At 51.0% G+C, this 16,559-nt stretch overlaps 1 protein-coding gene across 1 annotated transcript in view; it reads right to left on the minus strand.

Annotated features, from left to right (window-relative positions):
• LOC130373747 (unconventional myosin-Ib-like) overlaps nucleotides 1–16,559 on the minus strand; it is a 34,117-nt gene that overhangs the window by 5,721 nt on the left and 11,837 nt on the right. The window contains 18 exon segments of the mRNA XM_056580372.1: nucleotides 805–891; nucleotides 2,277–2,363; nucleotides 3,561–3,647; nucleotides 4,133–4,210; nucleotides 4,548–4,616; nucleotides 4,854–5,003; nucleotides 6,350–6,443; nucleotides 7,275–7,475; nucleotides 7,727–7,841; nucleotides 7,844–7,952; nucleotides 8,643–8,843; nucleotides 9,269–9,331; nucleotides 10,784–10,888; nucleotides 13,194–13,259; nucleotides 13,358–13,444; nucleotides 14,778–14,896; nucleotides 15,565–15,614; nucleotides 16,051–16,148. Of these exon segments, the coding sequence (XP_056436347.1) occupies nucleotides 805–891; nucleotides 2,277–2,363; nucleotides 3,561–3,647; nucleotides 4,133–4,210; nucleotides 4,548–4,616; nucleotides 4,854–5,003; nucleotides 6,350–6,443; nucleotides 7,275–7,475; nucleotides 7,727–7,841; nucleotides 7,844–7,952; nucleotides 8,643–8,843; nucleotides 9,269–9,331; nucleotides 10,784–10,888; nucleotides 13,194–13,259; nucleotides 13,358–13,444; nucleotides 14,778–14,896; nucleotides 15,565–15,614; nucleotides 16,051–16,148 (1,866 nt within the window).

Below are 16,559 nucleotides of genomic sequence, written 5' to 3' on the forward strand. Positions count from 1 at the left end.
CACACAGTTTGGTTAGACACATTCGGGGAGTGAATGGGGGTTAAAACAGTGAACACATCAAAGGTGACAGGATTAGTCGTAATGAGTTGCTAAAAGTTAGTAAGGAAGGAAGTATTTCATTTACTTCAGATTAAATTAAAAAATGAGACAAATGGACAACATTGAGCATAATAAAATGTTAATCCACATTTAAAATGCAGGCTGCATTCCAAAATAACGAGAGCCGGATCCGACAGACGGACAGAAAGACGGACAGACATATTTAACACCTCTGAGCTGTGAAGGATGTGGACTAGAAAGTGATGGGGTGGGAAATATAGTTAAAAATGTGTTATGTACAAAAATAAAATTGACAAGAGTAAATAGGTAGCAACACCACATTTGTGCCAGGCAGTTAGCATCGGCTAGTCACATTCAAAATCCTGACTTTGTTCCTCCGTTTTTCTCCTCCTGAACACCCGTCATTCGCGGATGAGCTCAGCCTGAACAGAGGAGACGGGGTGGTGTGTGTGTTGGTGTGCATGCATGAGAGTGAGTACATCTGTGCACCCTAACCCATACGATTTGACAACATGTCTAGTTGGTCAAACCTGGGAATATGCCGATATATTAAGCAGCAAACCGCCTATGCCGACTTTTGAAATGCAAAGTGAAGAAGATGGCTCTATTCGTGGTGAGGTGGACCTCCATGACACATGCAGAGAATGGAAACACTATTAGGGGTTAGTGGGTGGGAGGGTTGTGGAAGGGTTATGGTCTGGTGGCAGCCCCAGACTGGCCCTGCCTGGGGGGGCCGGCGGGTACCTTGAGTCCCAGCCAGTAGGCCCAGATGACGGCCACGGCGTGCCTACGCCTCGCTTCCTTCTTTAGCCTCTTCAGCTCCCTACGCGCCTGGGAGGACGGTCGGGAGACACAGAGAGAGAGGGAGAGAGAGGTCGAGATACATGAAGCAGCACTCTGGATTGGGAGGGAGGCGGAGGAGGCTGAGGCGTTGTCTTGTTGGATCAGTTCACACGTCAAAACACTGTGCACACACACACACACACTGCACACACGGACACACACGCCACACGACAGCCTTGCTGCGATCTGACCGGCGACAGGAAGAGCTCTGTGGCAGAATGTAAAGAGGTTAGTACTCCGTCAACTGATGTCGACGAGTGTAACACATGGGAGCGCGAGACGTGGATGACCTTTTTTCCAGGGACGGTGGGGGACACAGGAAAAAAGGGCAGGTGTTAACAGGTGTCAGGCTGGGGGGATCCAAACGTCACGCTAAAAGAGGAAATTAAAACAGGCACCCCTGACACTTCAATTCAGCGGGAAAAAAAATAATTCAGCATGCCGTGTCTTGCCAAGATGTCGTGCAGAGATGGAGCGGCGGGTGAGAGATAAGAGAGAGGAAGGGAGAGAGCGAAGGAGAGCATGCACAGGACAGCAGATGATTGAGAAACACACACAACTCCCCCCCCCACGCACGTACACAACAATAGTGTCTGTGGTTTATGTCCTTTCATGTGTGCAGGCGTGTTGTGTCTGACTCTGGCGGGCCGCACGTACGCGGTGAGCGTGTCTTCAGCACCCACCCCCCGTGCAGCCCCGGCCAGCCCCCTGCCTCAGAGCCTCGGCCCCACAGAGCCTCTAATCCACCGGCTGCATGGCAAAGAGGCTTAAGGTCTTTCCTGCGCCCCAGACCTCCGCTGGCTGATCACCATGCCTCCCTTCCATTAGCCCGTCAAAACTAACATTGTCTGGGAGGACTGGGCCGACTGGCTTGGAGGTAGCGGTGGTGCTGGGGGGCTTGGGGTTAAGCAGAAGGGCTTTGTGAGGGTCGCCACTGTAATCATGCGATGAGCACAGTGACATCGTGTATGTGTGTGTGTGTGTGTGTGGGGGGGGGGTGGGTTGTGTGTGTGTGTGTGTGTGTGTGTGTGTGTGTGTGTGTGTGTGTGTGTGTGTGTGTGTGTGTGTGTGTGTGTGTGTGTGTGTGTGTGTGTGTGTGTGTCCGTCCCTGTACATTACGGATAGAAAACGTTCAAAGTGGATTGAAGCAGAAAAGACGTGCGACGATGGGATTGGTGGGTAGACGGGCGGCCCCCCGGGATGGGGGGGGGGGGGGGGGGTTTGTGGGTTCCATGTCTCAACGGATGGGTGGGTTAAGAGGGATGGTACCGGCGTGACAAACAGACAAAACAATTTAAAAAGGCGGGCAAAACCAAAGTCAGACGGGGTGGGGGGGGGGAACGGGGGACAGGGGTCAAGCCTAGGTGAAATACCTTGGTGCCCTGCCAGCCGGCCCAAATGACCGACACGGCGTGCTTATTCCTGGCCTCCTCCTTCAGCCGACGCAGCTCTCGTCGGGCCTGGTGGTGGGGGTTAGGTGGGGGGGGGTGATGGTGATGGAGCAGGAGGAGGAGGTTACATTTTGGTAGCATCGTCAACGGGTGGCCGTTATGGCGGGGGGGATGTTAGTAGTGAGTCACAGGGCAGTGGATACTGAGGGGACTTGGGCGTGGGGGGGGGGGGGGGGGGGGGAGTCTTTTAGGGTCTGACAGGATCTTTAATGGCGGTTGTTATCGTGCAGAGATGGAAGACAATGAAAGCGATGTAGGTGGATATATACACCTTGACCATTGTATTGGCCTTCAGCTGCCCTGGTTCTGCATTGGGAGAAGCGTGAGGAATCGTGATGGCTTCCTGGATTCAAACCATATTGGGCCGTTGGGAAGATGGCGTGTTTAGTTTGCAGCGAGGGGTGGAGTGAAGTTCACGGCTCATTACGACTGCGCTCTGATTTCGCCGGCGCGGTTGGAGTCCCATGCTTCGGAGGCTTTGGACGTGCGAGGGCAGAACAAATGGGCTTACGATTCATCCGCAACGAACCACTGCGAGCATTCTGCTCTTTATCCTAATTCCTTAAGATTACCCGTCGATAAAGAGGCATGGGCCGGGTATCGTTAATGCAGCCGCATGGTAGAAAATGGTGGCCAAGAGACGTTGAAGAAGACATTAGTCAATGGCAATGGGGGGAGTGGGGTTTAAACTTGAGGAGATTAAACAGATTATATGTGGCTGGAAGGTTTACGAAGTGCGACCATATGTGTCATGATGGGACCATCTCCCCCCCCGTTAATGAACAGGCTCTGGACATGATGCGATGATCCATATTGAGACTGCAGGGATGACCGTGGGACCTACAGTACTTTACACTATAGCCACACACAGCCATCGTGGGACTGTGAAAGGCCCACGGGGGTTGAGACCCACAACACTTTAGCACCGCGGTAACTGGGAACCTCGGAGCAAAATGAAGCCAACAAATAAATTCCGTCGAGAATGGTTAGTAGATTAACTTCCGAAAAATGTAACATGGACTCGACCAACTGTGGGAAAAAGGGGGGGCGGCGTTGCACACAAGTGACGGGCATTAGGAGCCAGATCTTTGAGGTCACAGAGGGTTGTTGCTGGTTAAGTGGACGGTTGGGGTTAGGGCTGGGGTAGGGATTGGGGTGTCCAGTGTGACTACTACTGTAACTACTCGAACCCGAGCGTTCAAATACCTTGGTGCCCTGCCAGTACGCCCAAATGAGCGCCACAGCCCGCGTACTCGCCGCGACATACTTCAGCCGTCTCAGCTCCACGCGAGCCTTCACCACGGCGGTGGGGTTTGGGTGGGTGGGGGGTGGGGGGGGAGATGATCAAAGAGAGAGAAGGGAGGAGAGGAGAGGAAATAAAGAGTGATGGAGGACGGGGGGGGGGGGGGGGGGGGGAAGAAGAGGAAGAAGCAGAAACATTTGATTTGAAAAAAAAAAAGAACGGTGCGATCAGCCGACAGAAGCAGAATCAAGAGGACAGAGCAGTGATCACGCTCAGAAAGGGCCTGCTCAGAGAAATGAGAACGCTTGAGCGCTGCCACTCGCCAGCAGAGATCCATTCTGGGGGGGGGGGTTTTCAGCAGAGTTAGCAAATGCTCGCACAGGGGGATGCGTCGCTCAGCTGAATTCACAGCGGCGCAGCGCTGAGGAACGGGCGACGATTAGATGAGCTTGCATTAAAACAGGACGTTATTAAAGAGGCAGCAGGAGGGAGTGTCCGTCCCCGGTGTTGTGGTTCCTCCCTGCTGAGTCAGTACCTGGGTGCCGTGCCAGTAGGCGGCGATGGTCGTGGCCGCCTCCTCGCACCGCTTCTGGTGCTTCAGCTCCCGCAGGATCTTGCGCCTGGTCAAGGAACACAATGAACGCGTTTTAATTTGTATTTAATTATAGCACTTAGTTAGTTATGTTTATCCTAGCTATCTTTGTTGTATACAGGGAATCGGATAACCTGGCGAATTGCAAGTGCTTTGCACTTGGTTCTACGAACATCCTTATTGTACAATACCTACAGTGATATATTGTTTCACTTTCTGATGACAAATGTACTTATAGGAAGTCTTTTTGGATAAAAACGTCTGCTAAATGCCCTCAATGCATGTATGTGCTGCGCTTTCTAGCTCACAGTCTTCTTTGGATTCCGCTGTGATTGACATGCGGAGGGCGGCGGCCTACCTTCCATCCCCTGGAGTACGACTGCACCATGATGGTGGCGCTCTTGATCTGTGTGTACTTCTTCTGTTGCTGCAGGTCGGGAGAAAAAAAGAAGAACAGAGAAAGAAGTCAGAGCCACCACCTTGAATCCATTTGGACAGACACGCTAGGCAAGATTGTGTAGTTGTGTATGTAGTACTAGTTGTACGTAGTCGTGTGTGTGTGTGTGTGTGTTTTGATGTGTGTTGGTGTTGATGTGTGTTGAGTTTGTGTGTGTGTGTGTGTGTGTGTGTGTGTGTGTGTGTGTGTGTGTGTGTTTCACCCTACCGCGTATCGGCGGTACCACGCGGCCACCACCACCTGGCTGCGCTTGAGGAGCAGGAAGTGTGTGCGGCACTTCCAGCCGCGGTAGATCTTCTGGATGAGGGCGGCCAGGTTCTCCAGGCAGCCGCGGCGCTTCTCCTCCAGGGAGAAGAGCTGCAGACACACGAGACACACAGGGCTCCGTCAAGGACCCTCTCATTAGCCGGATCCATGTGCCGAGCGACCCCACTGTTGTGGTGGTAAACGTGTCCAGATGTTATCACCGCGTATCAGAACAGTACTTTATCGTCCACTGATGTGTCATTAGTCTGCGTTTGACACAAAGGGATGCCCTTTGGGTCACTGGTAGTATAACCTCGGACCCAGCAGTCCGTTTACCGGCATGTCCAAGCAGAACTGCTGGGGGGGGGGGGGGGAGATGGCACAGAGCCTGGGCCGGAAACAAAAACAGCAAGGGGCGGAATTAAGCCTCGTTTGCCGTTTCATTAGGAAGGTATTTTACCGCAGAACCCTCATTTGTGCGAGTGGATGAATATTTCCGGATTTAAAAAGTGTATTTCTGCAGTGGCAGCTCCACACAGTGCTGCATTTTAAACCTTTACAGACTTCTACAGTTAACGTCTGCTGGCTGGGTTTGCGTTGGCCAATTACACGCTCAAAGGTCGCCACTGCCAGCCACACGATTGGCCAACACTAATACGAAGTGAAAGAAAGTGAAATTCCCTGTTTACTTTGATTTGAGCTCATCTGCTGCCATACTTGAGAAAATCTAAAGTCTGAATTCTGAGACTACGGTTATTACAAACGAAAGCAACCAGCCTGTTCATAAAACCCCCCACAAAAGAAGTCTGTGAGAAGCAATACCGATGAAAAGTCCCCCATGGCAGAGACTCCAAACCAGAGGCTCGGGAGACGAAACCTCCTCTCCCCAGAGCCAACTGCTACACAGGGAGAGAGGAGGCTCTCGGATTGTGTAAACCTGGCTGAACCAGACAGACTTAATGGAGGCAGGATCTCTTGTGAAACTGCCACCGGCCGGGAGATGCAGGGCCGAGATGGAGTCACGCAAGGGAGATGAAAATCGGGGAATCGAAATCCCGCCGGGCACTAGAGCGTGTTCTATGCTCCGGATTGTTTGTCGAGCCCGCTGAGAGAAAGACACTTTCTCCAATGCAGGTTATAGAAACCAAAAAGGCTAGCGTTGAGTATAAGAATACATTGAAAAAAACATTTGTTTCCCATGGTGAGTATGTAAGTGATACCATGTGCTCCCAGAATGTTGGTTGTGTTGCTAATTGCTGTGGTGGTGGTGGTGGTGGTGGTGGTGGTGGGGGCAGTTGGGAGCTGTTTGGACCCTCCTAATTTGAGAACACAGAGCTCCAGAGCCGGATAATTTCGGCCACTTGAAGCCAGCCCGACCTTATCCAGCGCATGTTCTACGTGCACGGGAACCTAAAGAGTGCTCGGTTGTTGTTCATGGGCCTTTTGCGTTGCTTTACCGTTCTGGGGTTCCTGATGAATATCTTTGAGTTGCCGTAGGCAAATTCTTCCGTTGAGACCTGGAGATCTGCCATGAGCACCTCCACACCCTCCCTACGGAACACCGGAGAGGTCAAAAAGGGTCAGAGGTGCCTTACTTTACACAGCAGTTAAAAACAACAGAAAGCAGAAGTGGGAAGCTTTACTACAACAGAGAAAGCGGTGAGGAACATGAAAACATCCCCCCTCCCCCAACCAGAGGAGAGGGAGGGAGGTAGATGTAGGATATATCTTGCACAATGCGTGGGAGAGGAGGACTCCGTGACCCCCCCCGGAGCTGGGCGCAAGGAGGCCAAGGGTTTGTTTACTAGAGTTTAACAACAAGACACCAAATGTTTGGTATCAAAACTGGCAATCAGATAGGACCCCAGCACACACGCACAGAGGAGGTGGCTCCAGTGAATACTAAACAGCCATGCGAGACCAATAGGAGATAGAGAGTAAGCAGTGGACAATGTTTTTTATGTAGACTCCCCCCCCCCCCCCCCCCTAGAACGCCTTACGACGGTAAATCTGTTGCTAGTAATGTTCGTTGCTATGTAGAGCAGACTCTACTGGAAAATCAGAAATTTAAATGGTTCAGTATGTCCGTCATTAGAGGCATACTTCAGGAACATTTAATATTCTGATCATTTTTGGACCACTTCCCGTCTCACTAGTCAGATTAATGAACCACTAGTAGGCAAAAAAACATGTCTCAATAAGGCCCAATCAGATCATGCTTAAGATGGCTAAAGAAGACACGGTTTCAAAAGCACAACTGGCCTCAAAGCCAACTCAAAGCCAAGGCACTAAGGCTAAGAAACCCAAGCTAGTACCACAAGGTGTACCTCCACTCCCCCCAAACACACAAAAGTCCCCAATTGCAGAGGGCTCAGCTCCTACCTTGTGGGGCCCTTCCAGTGGGGCCAGGTCTGCTTGCAGAGCATCTTGTAGCGCTCCAGGCAGGGCTCGTAGGCCTGGCGGTAGGCGTAGCCGGCCCGCCTCACGCGCACGTTCTCCATCAGGCCCAGGTAGGCCACCTGGTGGCGCACCAGGGAGTCCGTGAAGATACGGGGCGCCTTCTTGTCATTGGGCTTCACGCACCTGTGGGCCGAGAAGAGAAGTATCAAGAGTAAGGGATTGGGATGAAATTAAAAAAAGTTCACAATACACTAAATAAAAAAGAAACCGTAGTGAGGTTCTTTCATTACCCTTCAGTCTCTCTTAAGTCAAGTGATGAGAAAAAAGCGCAATTATGTTGGGTTCAGTTGACCGTGAAGCTCAGTTGTATACTACGTCATATGCGAAGGAGACGCATGTTAGCACAACGAGAGACGGGGGGGGGGATCTCTGACCTGATGTAGTTGGGGTTCTTGGTCTGCAGGTTCCTCATCAGGGTGCCCACCGAGTGCTTGAACTGGAAGCCGGCGGTGGGGGGCCTCTTCAGGTTGACCTTGGCGGGGTTGCCCTCGGGAAGAGCTGCTTGATGAGTTTGTGGTTTGCCTTGTACATGGCCTGGGACAGATCGCGGTACAGCAGGTCGTTGTTCTTGTCCATGAAGCCCTCCACGCGGTACAGAACCTGTGGCGCAGACGAGTTGAAACGTGGCCTCCGTTACACAGCGTTTGGTTTTAGCTCAACTACGCGGTTTTGGAATCAAATCGCTGTGCAAAGAGCGTCCTTTCGCACTGCTCTCGTGACGACAAAACACACAAGAGCTCAAGCGAGCAGACAGAAACATATCTCGGTACACGGCGGGATATTAACATGGATTAGAACGAGGTTGTCATTTGTAAAATTGGAATGTTCTGAGGATGAAAACGTTGCCTCTGCTAGGGTTTCATTAGTGTGAACAGCACCGAGAGAAGATCCATTATAATGTCACATCCACTTCAGTCACGTAAGAAAGACTACTGTGGCACGATTCTTTCTTCAGCCCCTAATTTCTTTCTGTGGTATGTGATGAGAAAATAACATTGGCATGGAAACCACAGTGATGGGACATTTGCCCGATAAAGGAGAACACATTAACGCGGAACTGCTTAAACCATGACAATATTCATGATAATATATGGGGTCTTGCTAAAAGTCTGATACATACAGACACATATCGGAGACATTCCCGGAGAAAAGTCGGACACTTTTCGGAGACATTTCTGGAGACATTTCGGAGAATTCCCGGAGACATTTCGACCCAGCTACGCTGAGCAGGGCAGCGTACGCCACCGTGTGTCTTGGAGTGTGTTCCCCGGCCCGTGGGGTCCCCCGTACCTTGCCGGCGTAGTGCTGGATACGGAAGCAGCTGTGGGGCAGACTGTGGTCCGTCAGGAACTTGGAGTTCTTGCTGAGGCGGCTTTCAAAGTGCTGGTGCTCTGCGCACACCGTGTTCAGCTTGTCCAGGAAGGTGATGTCCGTGACGGTCCCGGGGCGCAGGCACTCCTCGTCCAGCATGGCCAGGATGCCGTTCTGGTTCTGCTCGTCGGTCGAGGAGGACAAACCCAACCCCCCCCCCCCGGTCAGAAACATCCACTCTTTAACAGACGAGGCCGCTTTAAGTTCTGTCGCGTGTTTCATAGAGGCTTTTCAAAAGGGCTTAGCAAAGTCAGGTAAAGACGATAAAGAAACAAGTTTAAGGGTAATAAGTGCCAGAAATACATCGTTTAAAGATACAGAACATACAAACGTGTAAAAAAAAGTGTCTAAAAGATCAAAGCCGGCATGTTTTTCACATGAAGGTCATAATTGTCATGTTCATGTTCCGATGTACACCCCATCTTGGTGCCCCGCACCCTTCGTACCTTTACACCGTTAATGCGTCCAGGAAGGCGCTAACCCTATGAAACTGCAATGTGCACACACACCAAGAAACCGGGAAGTACCTCCAGCAGTTGACTTACATTTTCAATGAGGTCGCAGATGACGGCGTTGTTGAAGTACTCGATGTTGGTCCACTCGATGTCCTGTTTTCAGAAGGAGTGGAGAAAGGCAACTCCCCGAGGTCAACGCCAGGTTGTCTTGGGTTTCACTTCTACTTGAGCTCCTAATAAAGCCACTTAGCACTTCTCACCAACTAAACACCCACTTACACAACTAAGGAGATTAACGGACATTGATCCTAAGTGGCTGCATCGTTTCGCAGCTATCTCATATAAATTTAAAAAAGAAGGAAGGGAAAGCAGCCCCTATCAGCGCATTTAGATATTTTGAGCCATTAAAGCTTCTGGGCACACATCTTTCAAAAGGAACAAGCTGAGGTATAGTACAGCTGAGGTAATGTGATTCAGGCACAGGTTCTGAGGAGATACTAAACACCACAATTACACCACAGAGACAGCCCTGAATCAGTTCAATCCAATGGACCGCTTCAAATAAGTCAAACAAACAACGCGTGTTTAGTTTCAGTGTTTGGCTTGATATGGACTAATGAATTCGAACATTTTTGAAAATCATTGCAGATGTCTATTGGCCTGTTGCTCTGCTTTTTTTGTATCCAAACAGGATATCCTGGTATGACTCTTACGATAGATATAGAGAGAGAGATAGAGAGATAGAGATAGAGAGATAGAGAGATAGAGAGACAAGAAAGCCCAAGACTTCAAGAGTAGGGGGCACTTGAGGAAGGCGTGACCTAAAGTACAGTGTGTGTGACTTCAGCTTCAGACTTCTGATTGGTCGCCCTCTTTTCTTTTTTAAAGCTGCCCTTTGTCCCGATCCCTGGAATTTTCCCATGCAGTCACACTGGATGGAGGCCAGGGAGTGGAATATCATGGTGGTGGTGGTGGTGGTGGTGGTGGGGGGGGGGGGATGGTACGGTGGGGACTTGGAGGAAGAGGAGGAAGGAGGAAGGAGGAGGGGGATGGGGGGGGGTCAAGGGAACAGCACTCGCATACTTGGAGCTTTGAAAGCAAACAGAGCCCTGAAGCCTCTTGGGGGCAGGAGAGGGTGGGGGTGGGGACGGGGGGTTACTTTTGCTGGAGTGAGGGATCACATCCGTCCCCTGGTCCACACAGAGACCAAGGGAGAGAGTGATAGAGAGATGTTTAGAAGAGAGGGGGGAGCGAGAGCAGGCAAGGCGAGCCCAGAGCGTTTCTTTTTGGGGGGGGGGGGGGGGAGTGATGGATGCAGGTGTGGCGGTAGTGGGGGCTACATGAGGTAGAGGAAGCAGACGGTATCTCAGGGTAATAAATGGGAACCCTGGGGGGGGGGGGGGGGGGCACAAGGCTGGCAGTCAGACAGCCAAAGGAATCCAGGGGTTTAGCCTTGACCAGTGATGGGGAGAGGGTGAGAGGGAGCTCAGAGGACGGGGCGAGGCGACCATCAACAGGCACAGGACATGTGAGCGGTGAGGAGAACACTGCCATGGACGTGCGCGCGTGTCTGCGTGTGGGTGGGCGTGTTGGAGGGGGTCCCACCTCGCGGATGTACTCCTCCTGCTCCTCGCGCAGGGTCAGCTCGATGAAGATCTGCTGCAGCTTCTCGTTGCAGTAGTTGATGATGAACTGCTCAAAGCTGTTGTCCTGCGAGAGGGCAAAACACCAATTAGTTTCAACCCGAGCTCACAGAGGTATAACGCGCGCGCACGCACGCACGCATGCACGCACGCACGCACGCACGCACGCACACACACACCTCATTACGTTTTTTATGCTTTTATGCTCATTATGCTTCTAGAGATGAGACGTGCTTCTTGGTCTGCAGTTTCTCACTCAGTTTTTCCAAATTCCTACCCTTTTTAGGTTTGTGGAAAAAACACTGAATTTGTTACCTTCTTCATGGTCTGTTCTTACTGGGGACCTAGTGTGAGCCTGCCCATTGTCTACCATAAACTCTCACTAGTCAACCTAAAATGGCCCAATACAAAGTAGCTGTGTGAGGGAAAAGTCAACCTGTATCAAATTAAAACAACTAAACAAGTATACCAGCATAACATTGAATAATTAGATACACTGCGAAACCATTGTGAATCCATTTCCTTATGACCAATTAAACCAATCACAACTCTTGGTTAGTTGGGTTAGTTGATGTTCAGTCAAACCAAAAAAGACCACTCTCAGGCGGGGGTGTTAGCGGCGTCTAGTCTAGGAGGTAAGCGGGCCGAAGGACGACGCGCTGCTTTCCCCGGTGCAGCCCGCATGATTAGAATAATTAGATACACTGCGAAACCATTGTGAATCCATTTCCTTATGACCAATTACAACCAATCACAACTCTTGGTTAGTTGGGTTAGTTGATGTTCAGTCAAACCAAAAAAGACCACTCTCAGGGGGGGTGTTAGCGGCGTCTAGTCTAGGAGGTAAGCGGGCCGAAGGACGACGCGCTGCTTTCCCCGGTGCAGCCCGCATGCCTGAAGGACGCCGCGACACGGCTAGCGTCGCGCCGCAGCGCGTCGTCCTTCCTGCCAGGCTTCCGGGGAAATCAATACACCGCCTCGAGCTGTCTTCACATCAAACACACAACGGCAAACGAAAGCGCGTCTACAGGCGTCCGAGCGGCAGTGTGTGCGAGGGCGGAGACGAGACGGGCTCGTTCTGCTACTCAGACTCCCTGAGCTAGGAGGCTACGTCGCCTAGGGGGGGACTTCTTAAAGGTAACATATTACACCACCAGGTGTGAGTGTGATCAACCACTGCAAGCCGTTGTGAAAATCAGCCTCTTCTGACATCACAAGTGGGCGTGTCCACCTAGATGTGTGCTGGATAGATCTACCAGCATGCCAAGTTGACTGTAGCAAACGTCTATCTATCCGTCATACATCTAGGTGGACAAGCCCACCTATGATGTCAGAAGAGGCATATTTTCAAAATGGCTTGTAACGGCTAATCACACTCACCTGGTGGTATCATATGTCCCCTTTAAGACATTCTAGGGAGTGAATATACATGCTGGTGTTTGTAGTCTAAAGTGAAACAAAACTTGCTTCTGCTCTTGGCTTTTTAAATTGACTATTTTTCAGATTTCCGACCAGCTTATATTGTTACAATATGCGCAGTATATGCAAATGACCAATGGTTAGTGGGCAGATCTGCCTGAAGTCAACATGGAGGTAGTTAAGCATTGTACATTTGCATACACTTACCACATTGTTATGATGCAACGCCGGTTGAAAAATGGGAAAAGATACACTCCAAAGGCTCATTGGAATGATTAGAGAAAACTACAGTCCCCCACATTCATCTTCAATTCTAAAAAGCCAACAATGAGTCGCGTTCTGCACTGAGCCCTCGTCTTTTCACCCGCAGCGCAACACTTTGGCTTGGTTTCTTTTCGTTATTTATTTTATATTATAATCTTTTTTGTTGTTGTTAGCACTACAGAATGGCCTTGGGATCACAAGCATGCAGACTGGGCAGAGCGAACGCCCCCCTTTCCCCAGGACAGATGGTACTTACTCCGTCCTGGTCCCCCAAGACACAACACAACATGACACAACATTCAGGGAGAGGGAGAGGGAGAGAGAGGGCGAGAGAGAGGAGAGCTTGGCGGTGAGTGGGGTGACACAAAGGAGTATGAGCGCTTGCACTTGTGAGACATGCCACTTGAACAAATAAACAGATGGGAAAAATAAAATATGTAAAAAAGTGTGAAGAGTGATTTGGACAGTATTTCCCAACCCTAGAAGTCCAAGAGATGAGCTCTTGGACGTTTTATCACAACATGCAAACGGTGGCTCATCCGAAGCAGCTGGAACGCCGTCTCCGAGACAGCGTTTACAAAAGGTTTCCGCTCGGCGGCATCTGCTTTGTCATTTGGAAACTATGAGAGTCAATTGTAAAGGGTAAAAAAAATAATAAACACCACACGTTTGGGCAAATCTCTCCTCACCTCGAATATCTCGAAGCCGTAGATGTCGAGAACGCCCATCACCTTGTGGCGGGTTTTGGATTGGGCCTGGGGAAAGGTCAGAGGTCAAGGCGGGGAGATCCTGGAAGACCCTTGGCCCATCCACACAGACCCCAGGGAGCTTCCCCGTGCGTCGGTATACAAACCTTAATGCTCTCGTTGATCCGGGTGACCAGCCAGCTGAACAGGCGGCTGTACAGGTTCTTGGCGAGCGCGTCGCGGGCGTAGTAGGCCTGCGGGAGAAACGATCCAAATGATTGTAAGTGGACTGCATTTATATAGCGGTTTCATCAAAAGCGCTTTACATATATTACCGATTACCGACATTCACCCATTCATGCACACATTCACACACGACGGCGGCGTCAGCCATGCAAGACGACAGCCAGCTCGTCGGGAGCAGTTAAGGTTAGGTGACTTGCTCAGGGACACCTCGACACTAGGAGGAGCCGGGAGGAGCCGGGGATCGAACCAGCAACAGCCAACCGGCTCCACCTCCTGAGCTACTGCCGCCCACTTTTTGTACGATTGCACGGCTTAAAACAAAACAAGTCCCAGCTCTTTGTGACACATTGCAAGCTCATCTCAGCACAAAACAGACGGGGATGTTAAAAATGCGACGGACTGGGAGTCAGGGAGACGAGAACCAGGGGCCTGTGATCTCGAACATTGGACGAGAAGGGAGCGCACGGTCCACCGTGACACCCATTGCTCTGCTCGCTCTCAAGGGCTTCAAGGGTTCAATAGAATGAGGAAATACTTTGAGACGGTCGTATCAACATTATCGCTCCGAGCCCCCCTGAGCATGCTCATAAAGGTCCTGTTGTTGTGCTGCGTCTGCCGGGTCTTTGTTGACTTTGTTTTATTAAAAAAACTGTTAAAACCGGATTAACCTTCCCCACTGAGCAATCGATGGCGGGGATCAATAACAACTTTTTTAGTACCCTTCATATAACATCAAGATAAAGCTTCAGGTCGGAGCACGCAATGCATTCATAACGAGCCGCAAAAAGAGTCTAACTATTTCCTCTCGTTTTCAACCATCAGAGGTGGAGTGGAGTCAAGGAGGGGGCGACACCACACCCACGGTTGCTCGCTTCCCCCACCCTGAGGCCGGCGTGACAGCGGCGTCGTGTTCTGCGCCTCTAAACCTAAAGCCCTATCTGCATCATCTCGCTGCAGCCGCCGCCTCCCCCGAGATGGGAATGAACTCCCCCGACCGCCGAGATCTGACCTACATTCGCTCCCGGTCCGCCCGGCTCATCTTTAATGGAGGACTCTCTCGCGACGGCCCCGCCGGTATGTGGGTCGACGGCCGCTGGAGTGATTCGGCGGGAAATGTGCCTAGGACATTTCCTGCACGGCCGCGAGTGTGTGCATGTCTGCATGGTGTGCGACGCACACACACACACACACACACACACACCACACACAACACACACACACACACAGAAACACACACCACACACACACTCACTCCGGGACAGGGACGGAAAGGAGGGGAAGGGAGTTGGGGGCGAATAGGGGGAAGATTGCGTCCTCCCTGACCGAGGGAGGGGGACCGACCTGGGACACTTTGAGGGTGGTGGAGACCTTCTCCAGCTTAGCCTCCACGTTGCGGTAGCTGAAGGCGCGCTCCAGCACCGACTGCTCGATCCCCAGCAGCTCACACATCTCCTTCAGGTCTGCAGAACAAGACACAGACACAGACACACAGTATGAGAGAGTTTCTGTTTAGCATAAGCAATAACAGGCTCTGTGGGGGGGAGATGGGGAGGGGGATAAAAGGAAGATAGCAAATTGAAGCTTTGTTTGCATTCATCTCAATAGTCTCTGCGATCAATGCTTTCCAATTCAATCAGGTATCTGTGAATGCATCTCTTAGTTAATGTTATGGGACAGATATGATTTCAATGAAAAATAATTGTCATTTGCTCATGGTGAAGCTCTTCCTTTAATAAATGTGGAGCTGATGTCTCGGTAATATTGTTCTGCTAGTCTGCTTCTAATCGGATCCAAGGTTGTAGGAAGAGAAAGCCATAAACCATCCCCAAAACCCAAACACAGTCTGTTTCGGGTGTCCGTGAGAGCCTGGGTTAACGGCATGCGTCGATCGCTCTGGTAACGGTAATCTCATTAGTCCCCCCTCGTAGGAGTGAAGCTAGGCTTTCGGTACTGACCCCGTTGAACTTTAACAAATAGCAGTTGTTGTGGCAGAGCAAATAAATACGGCTGGAGATTTTCCTGCAACAAGCGACATGTAAGGCTGTGCCGGGGGAGGGAAATGCAAAATACCCAATTACCTAATGGCAAGCAGGTGTCTGTGACTAAGGAAAACACGAGGGAGCCAAACCGGCTCTAAAAGAGAGGCTCGTAACTAGAGAGCTGCACGGCAGAATGAGCCTGGGACCGGGACACAGAGCCACCACATAGGGGGCAGCGTCTCAACAGAAAGCCGACGCGTGAGGGAGACAAGGAGAGGACTGCTGGGGGTGGGGGAGACTGAACAGGTACGTCTACGCAGCAACAAGAGACGTTCTGGCATGGAGTCATCTGTGTGGGATTGTTTGAAGTGTTGTGGAAAACATGCAATGTGTACTGTAGACAAATTGCCGGGTTTTTTCCCACGTTTTGAGGATACCTGGCTTTCACAAATAACCACAATAATAGTTTGTAAAACATTATATTCCCAGACGCCGGTCTATATCCGTGGTTTGGCCAGGGGTGGAAATTAATTTAACATACACCTACAACCGTCGACACAACTCCTCCTCGTGAACCTTTGGCCTCACCGTTCTTGTTGACGCGGCTCTCGTCGTAGCCGCTTGCGGGGGACTACGGTTTGAACTCAATGTTTCCCAGCTTCAGCCCGGCCGCCACCAGCTCCAGCACCGACTGCACCTCGTCCTCCATGAACCCCACGATCTGCATGGCATTCTGGGATGGGAGAGTGCCACGGCGGGCGGAACAGCAGCGTCAGAGTCGTGGATATTTACCCTCACGTAACTTAAGGAAACTGAGGCGTCCTCAGTTTTGAGTTTGTGATTTTGTTTGACTTTTGTGTGTTTCTGTTTGACTTCTTTAAAGTAAAGAGGAGCCGTCTTTGTACGTTCGTCAGCCCCACACACACACACACACACACACACACACACGCACACACACACACACACAAAGGGGGATGCCTTCATACCCTGACTGTGCGGAAGTTGGCTGCGTCATCCAGGACCGTTGACGTTGGCCGAGTCCAGACTCAGGTAGTGTACTTGCTGAAGTCTCGGTCGAGCTTCAGCTTTCCTGGGAGACGATTCAAAACACTGGGTTTACATTTCGAAAACCAAATTAAGGTTA

This window comes from Gadus chalcogrammus, chromosome 20, assembly GCF_026213295.1.
Source record: "Gadus chalcogrammus isolate NIFS_2021 chromosome 20, NIFS_Gcha_1.0, whole genome shotgun sequence".
NCBI lineage: Eukaryota > Metazoa > Chordata > Actinopteri > Gadiformes > Gadidae > Gadus > Gadus chalcogrammus.